The 18036-nt window shown below is 46.8% G+C and overlaps 1 protein-coding gene across 3 annotated transcripts in view; it reads right to left on the bottom strand.

Annotated features, from left to right (window-relative positions):
• Positions 1-18036, bottom strand: part of LOC103622915 (glypican-4) — a 227116-nt gene that overhangs the window by 124326 nt on the left and 84754 nt on the right. For all 3 annotated transcript variants that reach the window (XM_017743202.1, XM_008641941.2, XM_017743211.1), the window contains exons 4-5: positions 17119-17244; positions 6234-6354 (exon numbers count right to left, since the gene is read on the bottom strand). In XM_017743202.1, coding sequence (XP_017598691.1) covers positions 6234-6354; positions 17119-17244 — 247 coding nt within the window. The remainder of the gene's footprint in view (positions 1-6233; positions 6355-17118; positions 17245-18036) is intronic.

Here is an 18036-nt window from a genome sequence, read left to right as displayed (position 1 = left end):
ACTGTGTCTTCCCCTTATTTCCAAGGAAATAAATCAAAGGCAGTTTCTCAGGGTCTGTGAAAGCATATTGCCTGGATTCCCATCCCCAAAGGGTTTATTTTTTCAAGAGCTTATATGGGAGTTAGATTTCTGGCTAGAAAATATGCAATATGATAAAAACATAGTCCCTATATGGGGCAATAAATTACAGATTGTTTGATGTGGAAACCAAAGAACTGTCATACTCCAGTATATCTGAAATATTCTAAATGAGCCCTTAACTTGAGTGTCTGGAAATGTACAATATGTTTCCAGGCCATTCAATTTTGTAAAGACACATCTTCCGCAGCTAGGTTTCCTTTTATGGATTTTACTATTAATTTTTGGTGTGTTTTTTCCCTCATTTTCTTAAAAAATTGTGCTCTTCCTCCTCGAGACATGGTGATAAACACCAGGATTTACCTAAGCATAAAAAGAGATTGCAACTGAGCACAAGCTTAAAGAGGTAATGGCATTAAGGAGTAAAGCATCTGCTGGAATGGTATCAGAGCCACATAAGCACTGCAAAGGACATAAAAATCACTTCAGGACAGACAGGGACAAGAGGAAGGATCAAGACTGTCACATCAGCCAGTTTGGTACCACAGATCCCTGCTGCATCCTTACACCAGCATCATTCAGGTCCTCTCTCCAGAGCTGTCATACATGAAATCCCTAATTAGCTTGGTCTTTGCATGTTGCTCTAATTAGTTAATTTTGAGTTAAACAATTTTTAATTGAATGTTAATGTTCACCCATCAGTCCAGGAACAAATATCAAGTTCTGCTGTTAGCGTTTTCACTATTTCAAAGCAGTTTATCTGCACCAGTTCCAGTTAAAATCCCCCAGTTAAAAGTGTCCCAGTTAAAAATCCCTTTTCAAACTTTAAACCACTTGTACACTGCAAGAGTTGTTTTTCTCATGTTCTCTGTATACTTTTACAAATGTTTTAAGATGTATTAGATGTATTTTAATATTTTTTTAAGGGTTTCTACTTTGCACCTTAGTTTCAGAACCAGCTCCCAAAACCCAGTTTCTAACAGCCAAAAGCTATTTTTAGATTTTTGGCCGTTGGTCTGTAGGTAAGCTCCGTGGCAACCTGAATCTTAATGAGGACATGTTACCACTCTTACTTAGCTGCTACTACCCCCCTGACAACGACAAGCTATTGGTAGACAGAGATGATCTGTCAAAAGGGAAGCACCAATCACTTGGGACCAAAGGGGTGTGCTGTGGGCGGTCTATGGGCGGTCTGTGGGCAGATTGGGGCGGAGCAAAGGCACTATAAAACAGCGAGTCAGCTTCAGAGCAGAGGCAGAGCGCTGCGGATTTTAGCTGTGGTGGATGCTAGTGCTGGGCAGTTAAGCCTTAGTCCTATTTAGGACCCTTTAATAATTTTTCTTTGACTTTCGGATTAGCTAAAAGTCAGCCCAGCACTGCAGGTTTTTCCACTAGAGGTCCAGTGCTGTCTAAGCCTGAAGATCTCTAATCCCTGCGCTCCTGGGGCATACCTCTTGAGCCATTAGGATCCCAAATTTTTATATTTTTCTGATTTTTGTAATTTTTCTGATTTTAATAAATTAATTTTTCTAAGAGTTGTGTCATTCCTTACAAGAGTCTTCATGGAAGAGGATGATCAACAGGAGGTCACCAGCATGGCAGAGCTCCCAGGACATGGAACCTCCCACCTCCATAGCTGTTAAAAGTTGAAGCTCATCCCCATCTGTCAGCCATGCAAACGTCCCCGTGGTTGGAGGAAAGTGGAGTGACACAGGAAATAGCTCACCCTGCACACAGCTTTCTTCCTGGGGGTGTTACCAAGCCACAAAAAACCTGAGCAAGACCCTATGCTGACACTGAAAACTTTTTCAGTTTCAATATAGTTCCATTTACAGGATGAGTGAAAAGCCGCCTAGCTGGAAACAGACCCCATCCACTCTGGGGAATAAAAGTTAGGAACCAATTCCAATTCATTTTCCTGAAGATGACCCTTAGCCTCCCAGCTGAGAAAACAATGGTAATATTTATGGATAGGCTGTTCATGCCTCTGGGCACACAACAAAAATAACTCAAATCAAAACTTGGTAGACATCTAACAGAACTGGAGGAAAAAATTCCAATATGGCAATAATAAACCATCTCATCCGCCAATGCACAAAAAGTACCATCAGCCACAATCACACATTTGGGTGAAACAAAAATGGTCTGATGTGATGAAAAGGTGTTGGGGTTTTAGGAGTTCTCCTGGTTTGGTTTTTTTTTTTTTCTGTTAAAGGAATTTTCCCCATACGTGTTGCTAGGGGGACAAACTGCTGGGTACATAAGAAAAAAAAAGATCTACCCACTGGGGGAGGGGTGCATCTGGCTACTCTTTCGTTTCACCTTGGTGTGGGGATAGTCTGTCCTCGGCCTTTGGACAGAGAGGGAGGCTGCTTTTTTCGGCTGCTTTTTCCTTCTGCTGGACAAACCCCGGCATCCCAAGCCCGCCTTCTGTGCCCCGCTGGGAGCCAGGCCGTGGCTGCCCTGCCCTGCCGTTGCTTCGAGCCTTTGCTACGTTGTAGCCCTGCTCACCTTGCCTGCCCAGACCTCCGGGGGGTTCCCCATTTGGATACATCTCGTTTGCCACCTGGGATTCGTGCTTGTCCCTGCTGTTCCAGCCTGCTGTTCCAGCCTGCTGTTCCCGAGGGTCTGGCCGGACACTGGGATCGGCTGCCCAGGAGTTTGTGAAGCCTTTGTTCCATCCCTTCCCAGGGCACCAGTGCCGCGTGCTCCCCGAGCTCGCTCCGGAGCGCCCCCTGCAGCTGTGGGGGAACCACCGCACCTGCCCTGCTCACCGGGAGCCGCCAGCGCCCCTGCCGGCTGCGAGCGGAACTGCACCCGAGGGGAAAGGGTCTGACAGCCGAGAAGGCTGGGACTGGGTTTGTGTTTGCTGTTACTGCCATAGTTACTGTTGTTTGTTTGACTGGTTGTACACGTATAGATATATAATAGTAAAGAACTGTTATTCTTACTTCCCATATCTTTGCCTGAAAACCCCTTGATTTTGGAATTATAATAACTCAGAGGGAAGAGGGGTCGCATCTGCCATTCCAAGGGAGGCTCTTGCCTTCCTTAGCAGATACCTGTCTTTCAAACCAAGACAATAGGCAGCACTGAGGGGGACTCATCCAGAAAGGGCTGACTTGAGACAGCACACAACTCAGGCACTGTGCTTTATTCATTTATTTATTTTAGCTTGATGGATGCTCAAATGAAAAATTACAATCTGGAGCAGTTCCTCCTTTCTCTGGGTTAGGTTTTCTCTACTTCTTTGAATCCCCATGGGTTTAATGCTAATGCACAAACCCCATTCTCATTTCAAAGTGCAAACGTTTGATGAGAATTTCTCATGTGAATGTATGTATATTTACCCAAATTAGGTTTGAGAAGACAAGAACTAAAGAGCAAGCGCAATTTGTACACACAACACTGAAAGAAGAGACATTGCCAGCAGCATAAGCATCCTGGAATAAAAGCAAAGTCAAATCATCAGCAAATTACAGATTTTTAGCAAAAATCTCCAAGTAAAAATAAAAGCTATGGACCTCTATGAAAATCGTACCAAACAGCATGGTTCCCGAGTCTGCCCACACCACAAAATCCAGGCTGTATCTCTTAACACAACACACTGGGAGGAAGTCACAACACTGTACAAGATTTACAATTTACAGGTAGTCACATGGGAATCTAGTTTACAGCTCTGAGCACCGCAAAGATGGTCTTTTCTCCAGAGGATCTGGATGTTTAAAAATCCTTAAAAGCCACTGTTGGCTTAGCTTGGTGGAGATTTTCAACCCTCTCCAGCTTGGGACTTCCCACTTTCTCCCAAATCTGAAGCCAACTCCTGAAAGACACAACTGTAATTCATCCAGAGCTGCTGCTCCTTCCACATTTAATACTGTTTGGCAATCAAGATGCATTCCAGAAGTGAAAGAGAGCTCAAAACTTACTTCAGCCAAGAAAATAAGTGTGATGGTAAGCTCTGACACCCTAAATCCCAAATTTAAGTAACCTCCCCAGTTACTTTCCTGGTATATAAACTGCTGAACATAGACTATAGACCCTACACAGGAATAGAATCATATCATAGAATTACAGATTGGTTTGGGTGGGAAGGGATCTTACATATCATGTAGTTCCGATCCCTTGCCATAGGCAGGGGCACCTTCCTTAGACCAAGCCCCATCCAGCCTGGCCTTCCAGGGATGGGGCAGCTACAGCTTCTGTGGGCAAGCTTCATAACTAATTTGCACAAATCACTTCCCATTTTCTCCTGATTTTATTCTCAATTCCTCCTCTTTCTCAAACACAGCTTTACAAGAGCGTTCAATATTTTTTTCAGGCTCTTACATTTACACTGTACAAACCAAAACAGCTTACTTGCCCCCCATAACACATTCCAACCCAATACTGCGAGCCTCTCTGTAAGAGATCATGACTAAGCTGACTGTATTCACCCCCTTACCACAATTTTTCTCTGAGCGGCAGCTGACAGAGACTCTGCTGCTGCAAACAGCTGAGTTGAGCACAGCAGTGTTTACCCAGGGTCTCCCACTCCACAGACCTCCACTGTGAAGGCCAAGCTATTCAGCAAAGACCTAACTTAACCCAGTCTGGCAGCCAGCATTTCACAACCACTTTATGTCAGCAGTTTCAGGTACACTAATAACCATGTTTTGTTCAGTGCAGCTTTCTCACTGTGAACGGCAAAATATCATTATCACCCGCAGGTTGAAGCCTGCCTTCTACCCCATTTAATAGGGAGCTGATTATGCTATTCCTCCCGTTTTTCCCCTTCTAATAATTAGGGGCTGTTGGCAGATGGCACCGCTCAGCACGGGGAGTGTGTGGGAAGCCAGAGCAAGCTGTAGGGCCGCTGCCCATGGCAGCTCCTGCATTGTGGGGTGCTCCTGGGGACCCTGAAGCCCACACTGCATCCTGCTCCCAGGCAGCACCTAATGAGGCATGCCTGCGTTGGAGGGCACGGGGGTTAAACTGGCAATGGCCGTGAAAACAGTCTCTGGCAGTCGAGGGAGCAGGAAAGCAGAGGTTTGCAGAAAAGTTGCTAAGCCAGCAACTCCAAACAGAGCCGCCCTCACAGCCCACCCGGTCTGGAAGCAAAGCTGGGCTTAGCCCCAGGAAAACACAGCTGCCCAGAGCTTCGTACCAGAGCGACCATCGGCAAGGTCCCCACTGGAAAGAGCTCTCTCAGGAGAGACGGGGCAGCTCAGCTGTGTTAACAGTATTACCACCTGAGGATTTGCCCTGTGAGGTCCCAGTGCTGTGTCCTGGCAAAGCAGCAAGTCCAAGCTATCTGCATATGAAAAACATCCCCTCTACGAGTTACTGTGACATCCAGACTCAGTGACACAGAGGGGAGAGCAGAGTCCAGAGCCAGACCCAAGCCCCACTGGCCTAAGGCAGTGCTGGGGAAGATTCAGCCACAAGCTGAACGCTGTGCAGACCTGCCACCTTCTCCTCCCCGGCAGCAGCAGGGCTTGTTCGCAGACCTAGCCTGGTGTGACATAATGGGTAGAGACAAGATACCGCTTGTCCCAGGAAGGATGCCAGGTCTGAGGCAGTGGGAAGGAAGCTTCCTCCCCAGCAGAAAGGATCTCATCCAGTTCTGCCATTTCCCCATTCAACAGTAACTTATCCCATTACCAACGGGGAGTGAATGCCCAGGGAGATACAGCAAAGAAAAAAGTGACCTTTATTGCCAGCCATGAGCAATGCCAAAAGGAGCTTCTCCTATCAGAGGGAACCTCAGGTACATGCCACATGACCCCCTGCCAGCACATCATGCTCAGGGGCACCCCATCAGCTCCATCTTTCCTGGACCTCCACTGCTAAGGGCATGCCCAGCAGAAGCATTCTTGTATTGCAGTCATGCATCTTCACATGACCCAGGTACAGGCTGAGTCCTGGGAGGCTGCATCATGGAGAACCACACCAGCAGGCATCCAACAGGACTGGCCCTCTGTGTGCCCTTTGGGGCTGGTGCTGTGTAGGGCCAGGCCAGGGTGGCACCAGCTCTGCACACCGGGCTCCCAGAGCTGCTGCAGATGCAGATACCAGGGATGTCTGTCTGAGCCCAGAGAGAGTGCAAGGGAGGCCAAACTGATTTGGAAACCACCCACTCCGGAGACATCCCTGCTGGCATGTCTACAACAAACCTGGTTGATGTGTTTCAGCTTGTCAATAATCTGGCTAATCACTGGCTCCGGACCTTTAATCTTCACCTCGTGGTTGCCAGCCTGCGCTTTTGCTCCATTCCTTGTGATCTGGGGACTGTACCTGTAGGAATGAGAACAGAGAACACCACAATGTGATGGGCTAACAGAGAGAAGATCTTTAAAGTTCAGCACAAACACAAAAAATCCCAAGACAGGCACCAGCTCTTTCCAAAACAGCACAAGACAGTTAATAAATGACAAAGAAAGGACAGAAGATTCCTATAAACATTTTTGCTCTGATTTTGCAAAGCAGCAAGATGATGTAGTTGTATCACTTGAGGACAATGAAATCCTTTCCAGTCCATTAGTAACCAAGGAAGATGTTAAACAGTATACAACAGAGATAAATATTTTCACATAACTTGCACCCAAGAGTCCTAAAAAAGCTGGCTCAGAAATTCTGGCTTGCTCATGTTTGTTTAAAATAAATCTTGGCAGACCACAGAGACTCCAGTACAAGAGCAGTAGTGTTGTGCCCACAGCCAAAAAAATGAGTGGGATGACCCAGTTAATTGCACGCTGATTAGCATAACATCAACCCCCTTGCAAAATAATGACTATCACTGATGTGTGATTTCAATAATAAAGAATTAAAGCATCAGAATATAATTAATGCTGTCAACATTGCTAATGGAAAATAGGTGTTGTCAAACAATCCTCATTTCAGTCTTTGATGAGATCCAGCCTTAGGGATCAAAGTAACTGTGCTCAGACCATGGGGTATCTTGATTTACACGGGTACCATGCAAGTCAGCAAAGCCCCCGCAGACTAGATTAAACTGCCAGGGCAACTCTGCAGAGGAGGGTGGCCAACCCTGCACTGAGCTTTTTCATCGGCAATTAGGAAAGAAATATATATTTACTTGCTGCAAGATTTATGGAATGACAAAGTTTACCAGAGTGATAAAAGGGAGGGGAAGAGGGACAGAATTGCTGCATACTTGCCTTTGGAGGAATACGTTCTTACACTCAGGACCTGTGTAACAGCTGATGATGCTCCAGCATAAGACAAGCACCAAACTCTAAACTTGGGTCTGCACCGGAGGAATCAGCTGCCACCACTGCCGTCTGGCAGCGACAGCAGTGGCACGGAGCACACCGGCACCTTCTCGAGCTCTGGGCTGTTGCCATTCATCACAGCGCCCCTGATGGGCTGTGGTGTTCTACAAGCAGAAAACAAGTCCTCACCTCCAAGAGCCAGCAGCCACAACAGGCACTACCAAACCCCAGCGAAGCCAAAAGTGAGATCGCTGAGATAACACCAGCATCAGTCTGCTGTATGGTGCATGTATTTTTCTAGTGCCATGGGTAAACCATGAATTTTCCTTTCTGCTTTCATCTCCTACACATAATGTTTTTATGCAGCTCCCAGCACCAGCCCTAGTGGCTGCCTCCCTGTCTATCAGCTCCCTGCTCCCCTGCCTAGCTAGCTAATCCTCCATCCCCATGCTGCCAGGCAAGCTCAGGCAAAGACAGCCTGTTTCACATGGGTTTTGGGGAGAAAGTGGGACTTCAGCAGGCATTTAAAGAAAGAGAGGCAGACATAAGGGACGGTGGGGCCAACTCAGGCAGGATGCTTTGCTAGGGTAGAAAGCAAGAGGCATGTGGACATTCGGTCACAAGAGCTGTCAGGGCACACTGAGGGACTTGGGGATACTCAGGGGCTTGGCTTAGACTCTAAACTAGGGACAAGATCTACTCAGACATGTGGGGATGCAAAGGCAACCCCAGATCTATATGGTGCAGCAGCAATCTGCACTGACCTGAAATACTCCTATAGTTTAAAATACAGAACTGAGGCAGTTTTCCACTCCAAGGCTATCTCAGAGCAGGAGTTCCATGTACAGGAGTTTTCTGCACCTCCAGCTGGGTCCCCACCACTAGGCATTCCCCATATGCATCTCCATTAATGGCTGACAACCCTGCAACATGCTGCACTGAAGAGATGACAGAGGAAAAAGGACAGGAAAAAGGAGGTGTCTGTGCCTACAGCACAGGAGCACACACCTGTGTATATTCCTTTTCGAGGCATAAGCAGCTTGCCCGGGTGCAGGCATCACTGCAAAGCAGAGACGTCAACTTGACTCTCCCAAGCCCCACCAGCTCCTGAACATGGGGGCAGCTGCCTGCACAACCATCTCACCCCTTACACTTCGGCACCAGCACAGCACCGGATTGACAGCTCTGCTCTGCACCCCAACACCCTGTCCCCATGCTGGGGCCTCCTATTAGGACTCAGCATTTTGCAAAACCCCTTTTTTTAATAGTTGCGTTAACCTGGGAAGCACGAAACATGGCTGTACCTGAGACACAATCGCTCGCAGTTCAGAAAAACCCTCATGTGCAGTTGGAGGGCCGTTGTAGGTTGAAAGTTTAGTAACTGGGAGAACGGGGGCAGCCTGCGGCCAGCCTGCAGCAGCCCATGCGCTCCTGGCACAGCCGTGCATGCTCCGAGCACCATCTCGTGGGAAGAGGCTGCTGCCGCAAGCACAGACCTGCCCGGCTCTGTTGAAACTTGGGCTGAACTTTTTGCAGGGGGATAGAGCACTGGGAGCAGTGAGCCATTAATCCTGCTGCTTATTTGTCACACAGCCTCTTAATGCCACCATGCTGACCTGACAAACACATCTGGAAACTGGATGTAAACATCCACAGCACACGTGAGTTTTTAGATGACAAATTCCTATCTTTGGTATCACTGTAAATTTAATTTAAAACACTGGTGGAACTGAAAAGTACATTGCTGAAAGGTCTCCTGTGGTTTCAGAGATTTAATCAGGAAACTCACACAGATTTTAGCAAGAGCAGAAACAAGCCCACTTGGTGCATGTCTGAATTAATACAATCTCTCTCTCTCCTTAACAGTTTTATACAAAGAAACACAATAGCTTGAGTTTGAGTGGGCGAAATCCCTTCTGAAATCCTTGCAGCGGCTGTCAGAGAGGATTTCTGTAGCCTACGCAATGTAGTACAGGAGGGAGGAGCACAGTACTACAGCAATACTATAACTCCATGTCCAGAGACTGAAACTGTTCTCCAGAAGGTTCTGCTGGGGTGGTGAGGACCTCAGATCAGCCTTCTCAGGGGAAAAAGTCTATTAGAAAAGGAAGCAAACCTGAAAGCATTTGCAGAGGGATCTCTCCCTAAAACAGTGATGTTGGAGAAATGGAGCATCACCTCCTGGTGTTTCCCACCTGGCCAGATACAAGGGTATGTACCTGGCCCAAAATGAACCATTTGCACCACTACACAAGTCATTTAAAGCTGCAAGGCAGTGGGCCCTGCAAGCCGCACATCTTTGAGCATGAATTGCAAAAAAGGAGATGCACGGGGACCCGCAACATCCCACCAGCCAGAAACATGGTCCTGTGTGATTTCGATGCTTTGGGGGACACTTCCTCTGTGCTGCCAAGCTGAGACCTCCTGGTGTGCTCGGATACAAGGGGGGCACTAGCTCCGCTCAGCTGTGCCACTCTGCCCCAGCACCAGCCTGGTGGCCACATTCAGGCATGTGGGATGCAGCCAACCAAAGGGTTAAAGGCTTTGAAATGTAGCTTCAGTGAATGATCTGCATTCCTGAAATGCCAGAGAAGCTGGAAAAGGCAGCTGGCACCCCTCCCTGTAGCCCTGGCCAAGCAGCAAGGCCTTAATATGGCAGAGAGATGCCTTTGCAGCCCCCAACAAGCTGGAGGATGGGAGTCTCAGGACAGTACCCATGCAGGCTCCTCTGCATCCCCCCCAAGCTGAAGGGTTGGCGGGCTCGCAGGCAAAACAAAGCCAAAGCATCACCTTCCTCCCATGTTCTCCAGTCAGTGCAAAAAAGGATAAATCTCTGAGCCACTTCAAGCTGTTTTTAAAAACTTACGCAGACAAAACAGCCCCTTGTGCAGGACACTTGTTCCACTTCATGAAACCCATCACATGCCGCTGCCATGGTGATTGATACCAGCATGGAACAGCAAATATGCACAGCGGATAACATCCCCCACCCCGGTCCCTGGGGGTCTCTGTGCTGAAGGGGTATCAGTGCTGCAACATGAGCATAGTCTGGCTCACACTTCATAAGCAAAGCCCAAAATACTTTTCTCTTTGACATGTCTCAATGTCAGTCAGCAGCATCTCCTTTCCTGGGCTCCCTGGGTATGGGCTCTTGCTGGGGACATGGTATTTTCCAAAGACAAATATCACATTGTAAAATGTGCTGATAAGCAGCCCGTGTTAAAAATTACTTCAGAGACATCCACCTTATGAAAACACCAATGATCTGAAGTTTTCTGTGGGGACAGTACAACTGCAGACCCTTCCTGCCTCTTCTCATCCACCAGACATAAGTGCCCAAGTGCTGTCAAATTGAGGGATCTTCCTCTCCTTTCCCCTCCACCATCCACAAATATCTCCTGTGAATGTTTGGTCTTTCCAGTCCAAATGCATGTCATTCCAAGCTTTCATTTCAGAGCAAAGAAGACAAGATGACAAGTGTTATTTAAATACATGGCAATGAGTGTAAAATGTGTGTTCATCCTACTCGGCCCTGCTAGGCTTTGAGATGAGTTACTGCAATACACGATGTGTGTTTTGGAGAAAGTAATCCTGAAAGTCGAACATAAAGAATTACACCTTCTAGAAAAAGGAAAGTAAGCATGTCATTCAAATAAGAATTAATTTATGCCTGCCTTCCAGTTGCAAATTACTTACTCAAATGCAGATCCAGCTTAAACAGCACAGTATCCCTTACAGGCTCTCTCGACTATCTGTGTTCACTGAATTACATTTGTCAGAGAGAGTGGGTGGGGGACAAACAGAACACAGACACAACACAACACAGAGGTTTCATTGCACAAGAGTTAATAACTGAGTTTGAGAGCAGTATTCCCCCAGACCCCCAAAGCTCCTCTGCATTTCAAGACGTGACTTACTAAAGATCATGTGGACTGGTGACACTGAGTCCTCACCACACAGGAGGCAAAAGAGATGAAAAAGGGGAGAAAGGAAAGAAAAGTTTTGCCCCCCCACACCCCTGACAAGAACCCAGCTCTTACCTCCAGCTGGTTTTCATGGGTCAGTAAAGGTGGGTGCAGTGGTGAAGCCAACATTTTACCCTCTGGCCCTGCTAATTTCTGGTTTAGTGAGACAACCTCAGTGTCACATCAGCAGTAGAAGCAGTGGGGGCCAAAAGGCTTGAAAAGCTGTTTCCAGCCCACTCATCCTGCCCTGAAGTCAGGGTGTAACTCCTGGATGTACCCACAAGCCTCCATGAAGAGGTGACAACTTCTTTCCCGGATAGTTTCCTCTCTAAAGACAGATTGTCCAGAGAGATATTTGGTCAGTCACATCTCATCCCAGAGATGGGCTGGGTGTGGGGTGCAGGTCCACCCCAGCTGTTCTCTTCCATATGGGGTGCAAGTCTCCACCGTCCCATGACCATATACAGAGATCTGTTACATGGGAGTGCAAGTGGCAGGAGAGACGTGGGCTGTATGGCTCTTAGGTGCCTTCCTGGCTTTGTTTGCTTGCTTGCTTGCAGAGAGTCCTTGCAGTCACTGCAGAGCTCATGATACCGCAGTCAATTTACACCACCAGTAGCTCCAAACAAGCTGCTTCAAAGGCAACCAGGAGGATCCAACGCTCTCAGTGGGGAGTGTTCTCACCTAAATAAAAGGAACCATTTTCTGCTGGATTTCCAAATATCAACACCTTGAAGCCTCTGAGAGCCTCCTCAGATCCTGCTGTCTCAGTTCCCTGCCAAGAGAATTGTTGCCTCTTCCCAGTTGCCCCACACAAAGCTCTACAGCCAGTGAGTGTGCTGCAGATGATGGCTTGGTCATAAATGTGAGGTCTCAGGTAATCAACTGGCTCTGGGAGATGGGACTTCAGAAGGAACAGCAAAAACTGTAATATTCATAGCAAAACAGTGAGAGTTTATAGACAGCCTGAAGTCTCTCTCTATTCTTATTTCAGTTCAAGACAAATAGATTATGGAAAAATTTGCTAAACCTGAGACCAAGCAGCAGGATTAATAGAGGAAGATTCATGATCTTAATTTCTGAAATACTCTGGAAACAATCATGGCCACTAAATAACCCTCTGAATTTGCCTACTATCCTTTCATTATAGCTTATACTTGCTACAAAGCTGTGTTTTATGGGCTTGAAAAGTTATACAGCCCCCTCTTTGGGGACTCCATCATATCAGATATTTTGCAACACTGCCAGAAATAACCAAACCCTTCACGAACTAAAGGGTTATTGCTGGCACGGAATTTCCTTTGTTCCAATTACAGAATCTCATTTTTCTGTCTTGCTTCCAATTGTGCTTTTGTTGTTTATGATTTATATGATTAAAACAAACCATGGTATGTTGGCAACAGCAGGGAAATCTGAGACTTCTAACTTGAAGAAGAGAATCTGGCAAGGTGCTAAAAATATATTAATTTTGAATTGGTACAAAGAAAAGAGTTATGCTGGTGATTTAGATTAATGTGTGCATTTGTCTTGAGAAATTTAGAAATGGCAGTATCTAACAGTAATGCTTAATGTGCTTAGAAGTTTTGCAGTGGGCAGATGTTGCTGTCATTCTATTCAGAACAGCTGGAAAAGAATATACTCATGTAAGCAAATTATTAAACTCTGAGAATCTAGATTTTAATAGGCTTTTAGTATTAAATGCTGCAAAACCCTGATACTATATATGAAGTTCAAATCACCTTTGAGATTCCAATGCTGAGCTCCCATAGAAACTGAGGGGAGTTTGACATCTCAACACCTACTCGACTTAATCTGAATTACTCAGTCAGTACTTCGGTGATAAGAACTGATCTCTGTTTTTTCTCGACTTTGGATGGAAATAAGGATAAGAGAGGATGGGGCATGAAGACAGAGGAAAGGAGGAGCAGCACAGAAACCCTCACTTAGGCAGGTTTAAGCTGTTGTACACCCACCCTGCCTACATGTCTGTCTCAGGGAAGTGCCTGGAACTGAGCCCAGGAAAGCTGCAAAGAGGCACACAGGGATGTACAGAGACAGAGGAAGATCCAGCAGGTCTGGTCCCCAGCTACCACAAACACCCCAAGCACTGTGACCCCTCAACAAGTTCTTTTTAAGTGGTGGAATGTGCCACTCGTGGCTTTTGCTATGAACCTTTGTGGCGTCCCATAAAAGCACACCTTTTCTTTTTTCTTCCCACTTCAGCTTATGTTCTTCAACCATGCAAAAGCACAGCAAAAGACATGATGCACTGTTCTGCATTACAGAAAAATCAACCTTTCTTGTGTGGTTTCCACTGTTATTTCAGCAGTTATTTCAAGGCACCATGTCCTAAATCCACAATAGGGATGACAATCAAACTATTAACCCACAGATCAAACCTCAGGAAGGAGGATGAATTCTTGCCATTAGATGGTCCAACATGGAAAAGCAAATGATTACAAAGAATCAGAAAGTAAGACTCAGTAAAAAAAAAGAGGGGTTAAAAGCAGGATAAAATACCCTAGCCAGCTGCATTGCACTGGAGCCCCGAACATGCCACCTTCAGTCAGGGCAGAGGGGCTTAAGAGCAAGGAGGAAACAGAGGATGGTGCAAGGCTCAAATTGGGAAGTGAGACCCAGTGGAAATATGTTGAGCACATCCAGTCCATGGGGAGGAGGGACACTCTCACTCCCTGTGGATAACAAAGCACTGGGATAAACAGGACAGAGTAAATACTGAGCCCGAAAAACCACAGGAGAAGGATTGCAGAGTGCAGAAGGGACTGTTTGCATTAAATAACAGGATGCACATTGTTGGTATATCAAGTACTTGAGTCCAGTGGCAAGGGCTGTTTAGTTGCTATTCCAGGTTTGATTTAACGTGTTATAGGAAAAGGACTTAGAATAACTAACAGATTTTGTCATGACAGGGAGGTCTGGAAATGGATAAGTCAGTAGGGCTCTTTTCTAACTTAATGAACACTCAGGTATTACATTAGAAATGCAAGAGGTAAATAGCCACAATCCCTACAAGAACACAGTCAAATCCTAGACATGCTCATACAGATGGTCACACTGACCTCACAGACACAACAGTGCTCGAACAGTTTTATCCATTGCCCACACACAGCACCAGACATGGAAACACATGGAAGCATAGAATCTACCGAAGCATCGCTCTGCCCAGGTCTTCACCTGATCAGCAGATTCAGCGGGAGCTTTCTAGTTTATCCAGGAACCCAGGGATTGCTTATGCCCTGCTGCATTGTCCCTCCAACAGATACCAGGGTTGAAGTCACTCACGAGGGCCAGGGCTTGTGAATGGGAGGCTGCTTGTGTCTGTCTATAAAGGGCCTCATCCACCCAGTCTTCCAGGTCACATGGCCTGAAGCAGAGCTAGACTGCAACATCACCTGTCTCTGCTTTCCCTTTAACCCTGACCCAAAAGCTCTTGGTCAGATCCTCATCTATCCCCAGGTAGAACTCCAGGCACTCCAGCTGGTCACTGACATAGGCACCCCATCCTTGTCTCCACTGCTTGTCCTTTCAAAGAGGACCATCCTTCCATGCTGAAACTCCAGCCACAGGAACCATCCCACCATGTCTCCACCATCCTTCTTTCTGGCAGCCACCACATATGTGGGACAAGTACCAGGACAGCATCCTGAAATTAATACCAGATATTCAAACCACACCAAATTTCTTGCAAAAAGTGGCAAGATGGAGTCTGATGACCAGCAAACACACACCAGCCCAGCAGGAGCATAGAATTGCTCCAGTACATAATGCACGTTCTCAGAGCAACTTGAGTAAGAGCTGCTACACCATGAACAGCTGCTTGGCTCCCTCTTGGGGAAAACACTGAAATAAAGGAACTAGCAGCTTGGGGTACTTAAATACCCTTACCTTAAATGCTCCTGATTTTCAGGAATCCTCCCAGACACTCTGAAAGAGATGCCAAGCTGGGAAGTCCAACCACATGAAGCAGCCTGTGTAGAGATCATTTTAACTACATGGGTCCTGGGAGAAGAGAACCCTTGACCATTATCTTAGCTCAGCTTTATTTAGCTGAGGTCTCCCCACTCACAGCAAAAATCTCTAGTATCTGCTTTCAAGGGAACTGTCACTAATATTTTATAGGAGCTCAGAGGTGGCGACAGAGGGGGCAAGGAGAGGAGTGCAAAAGCACATGTTCTTCAAGCACAGTAGAGGATTTAATCCTTAACTCAAGAGCCAGGGGCTGAAATCTTGGTGCCCCCTTCATTCACACAGACTTTATCCTCTCCCTGCCTTGCCCCCCTGCATGCCATGGCATCTGTGTGACCTGCTATATGGTGCCACCACCACCACAACATTGCAGCAGGGACCCGGGGTACATCTCTGCCTATGACAGCCCCCTGGTATTCTCAGCAGAAAGCTGAAGGTCGTCTATCACCTGAAGTCATGTTTAATCTGCAGATAGCTTTCAACTTACATTTGCAGGAGGGATCTGGACTCAGCACTCTTCCATTGCTACCACTTCAACCAGCTGTGGCATCAGCAGGACCTGGACCAGGGCCACTGGCTGTGACCCCAGTGAACTGTCATAAGCTAACACCTCACCCTCGGTACCCCTCTCCAGAGCTGCAGTGTTTATAGCCCTGCTTTAAAAGTTTTAATTATCTATCAGTGAGACAATATTGAAATAATATTTTTCTTCCCAATTGAACTTCTCAGTTAGGCACGGAAACTCAAGATTCTCCAGAAATAAGTGCCAATAGAGGACACATTTTTCCTTAGGCAACATAAGTACATTTTACTAAGCGGGTGATCTTACATGTTGAGTCATTTTTTTTCAAAATAGAGTTTGATGCTATTTTGGTCTATTCAGTGTTTCAGGTCAGTATTGCAAGTACAGGCTAATTATCACGTGAAGTTACTGATCAAGAAGTCATAATTAATATCTCAACATTTCACCACTTCATGATTTTACTTCTATTTCTTCCCTTATGCAAACTACTTAATAGCAAAGGATGCTTTGCAAAGTAGGGTGATTAGAGGAGATTTATGTAATTATAAAAAACATTTCCAAGTTCTACTTCCACATTATTTAACATTCCCAAGAGGCATTTTTTGCAAGAAAAATCTCCATTTCTATTAACACTTCCTTCCTCTTTATGGTATGAATCCTGCATGTACCTGTCTCTGTTAACCTCAATTACGACCAGTATATCCTCCAAAAGGGCAAGTGGGGCAGGGCAAAGTAGCCACAGCACAAGCTGGACCTTAGTGGGAATGGCTCCATCCAGAGATGACAGCCAAGACTTGGTGGTGGGAACGTGGTCAGATGACAGCAGTGGCACCACCAGAGTTCAGTAGTTTCCACTTCCTCCAGCTGAGAGCCATAGCAAGGAGAAATTCAACACGGGAGTCTTCCTTGACTCTCCCTGGATGGGGCAGGGGATGCCAACCACAGTGTCCTGCTACCACTGCATGAAGCCTGGCTGGAGACATCCCCACCCCATGCAATGCTTGGGGGCAATGCCCTTACTGCTGCTCCAGAAGAGCCATCCCTAGACTGTGGTGCACTCTCCCATGGGAACAGGGCTGTGTCAAGCTGCTTCTGTGTTCCTGTCTCTGGCCCACCCTGACCAAATCCCATCACGGATGCAGGGTTTTCACTAAGTAGGAAACTCAGTGGAGGTGACAACCACTTCTATCTGTGCAGATCTTGCACATCGATCTGAGCTGCAGCACAGCTGGACGCCTGCTCTGCACAAGGTCCTTACGGGAGCAAGTTGTCCTGGTCACAGACTGCTCCTGTTCTGGTTAACAAAAGATAAACAGTACTGGGGAGAGGGAGGGCAAGAGATGTGATTCACCTCTCCACGACTTCTTGTCCATTCCAGCAAAGGGTGTCATTCTGGACAGCAGAGCTGTGGTTGCAGATGTACTCCGGCAAGGTGCTGTAAAAACTGCTATGGGACTTCAGCTTTGCAATCAGTTCCCTGAAAGAAAGGGAGGGAAAAGGGTGCTCAGCTAAAAGGAGAATACAAGGTTGGTGCATTTCAACCAGTGAAGGTAGTCACACAAACACAACATTAAAGCAGCTAGGTGGAAAAAAAGCATGAAGCATCAGTTTTATTTCTGACCCCAAGTAGTTTTTTGTGGTTTTCCTTGATGTTATTCAGTCAAAGGCTGAACCCATGTTTCCCAGGGCAAAACTGCTGGTGATGCGGAGGGATGTAGGGGCAGCAGAACCTCAGCCCAACCATGCACACGGCAAAAGCCAGACAGAGTCTCTGCACTCTCACAGCACCTAAGGAAAGGTGCCACTGGCTCAGGCCATGCATCTGTGGGGTACATCTGAGCAGCAAGGGCTTAGGCTGTAGCATCCCCTCTGCTTTGCAGAAGGCAACAGAGGCCCTTCAGGGGTTTTGTCTGGCTGACATTGGCCATCCAGCATTGCTTGCAAGGGCAGGTGGCATTTTTGGTAGTAGACCAGAGCTGACACTCTCAGCACAGATTTGTACACATGGGTAAGGCTGTGTTTGATGTTGCACTCTCAAAAGTACACAATTTCAAGGGATGCACTGGGCTGTCACAGTCCGCATTCAAAGGGGCAGGTTACACTCACCAAAATGGCTCTGTCGCAGGAAGGCAGGAGGAGCTGCAGGAGATGCAGGAGCAGTGCTTTCACCACACAGAGGGATTGTGAATCAGGCTGCATCCCAACCCTGTGCCCTCCCTTCCCAGCAACAAGGATCTCCAGCTGGTCACCTGCAGCAGTGGTCCAGAGG

This window comes from Corvus brachyrhynchos, unplaced genomic scaffold (assembly GCF_000691975.1).
Source record: "Corvus brachyrhynchos isolate BGI_N302 unplaced genomic scaffold, ASM69197v1 scaffold220, whole genome shotgun sequence".
In the NCBI taxonomy this organism is placed as follows: domain Eukaryota; kingdom Metazoa; phylum Chordata; class Aves; order Passeriformes; family Corvidae; genus Corvus; species Corvus brachyrhynchos.
The sequence above is the reverse complement of the archived record's forward strand: the minus strand, read 5'-3'. Positions and strand labels throughout refer to the sequence as shown.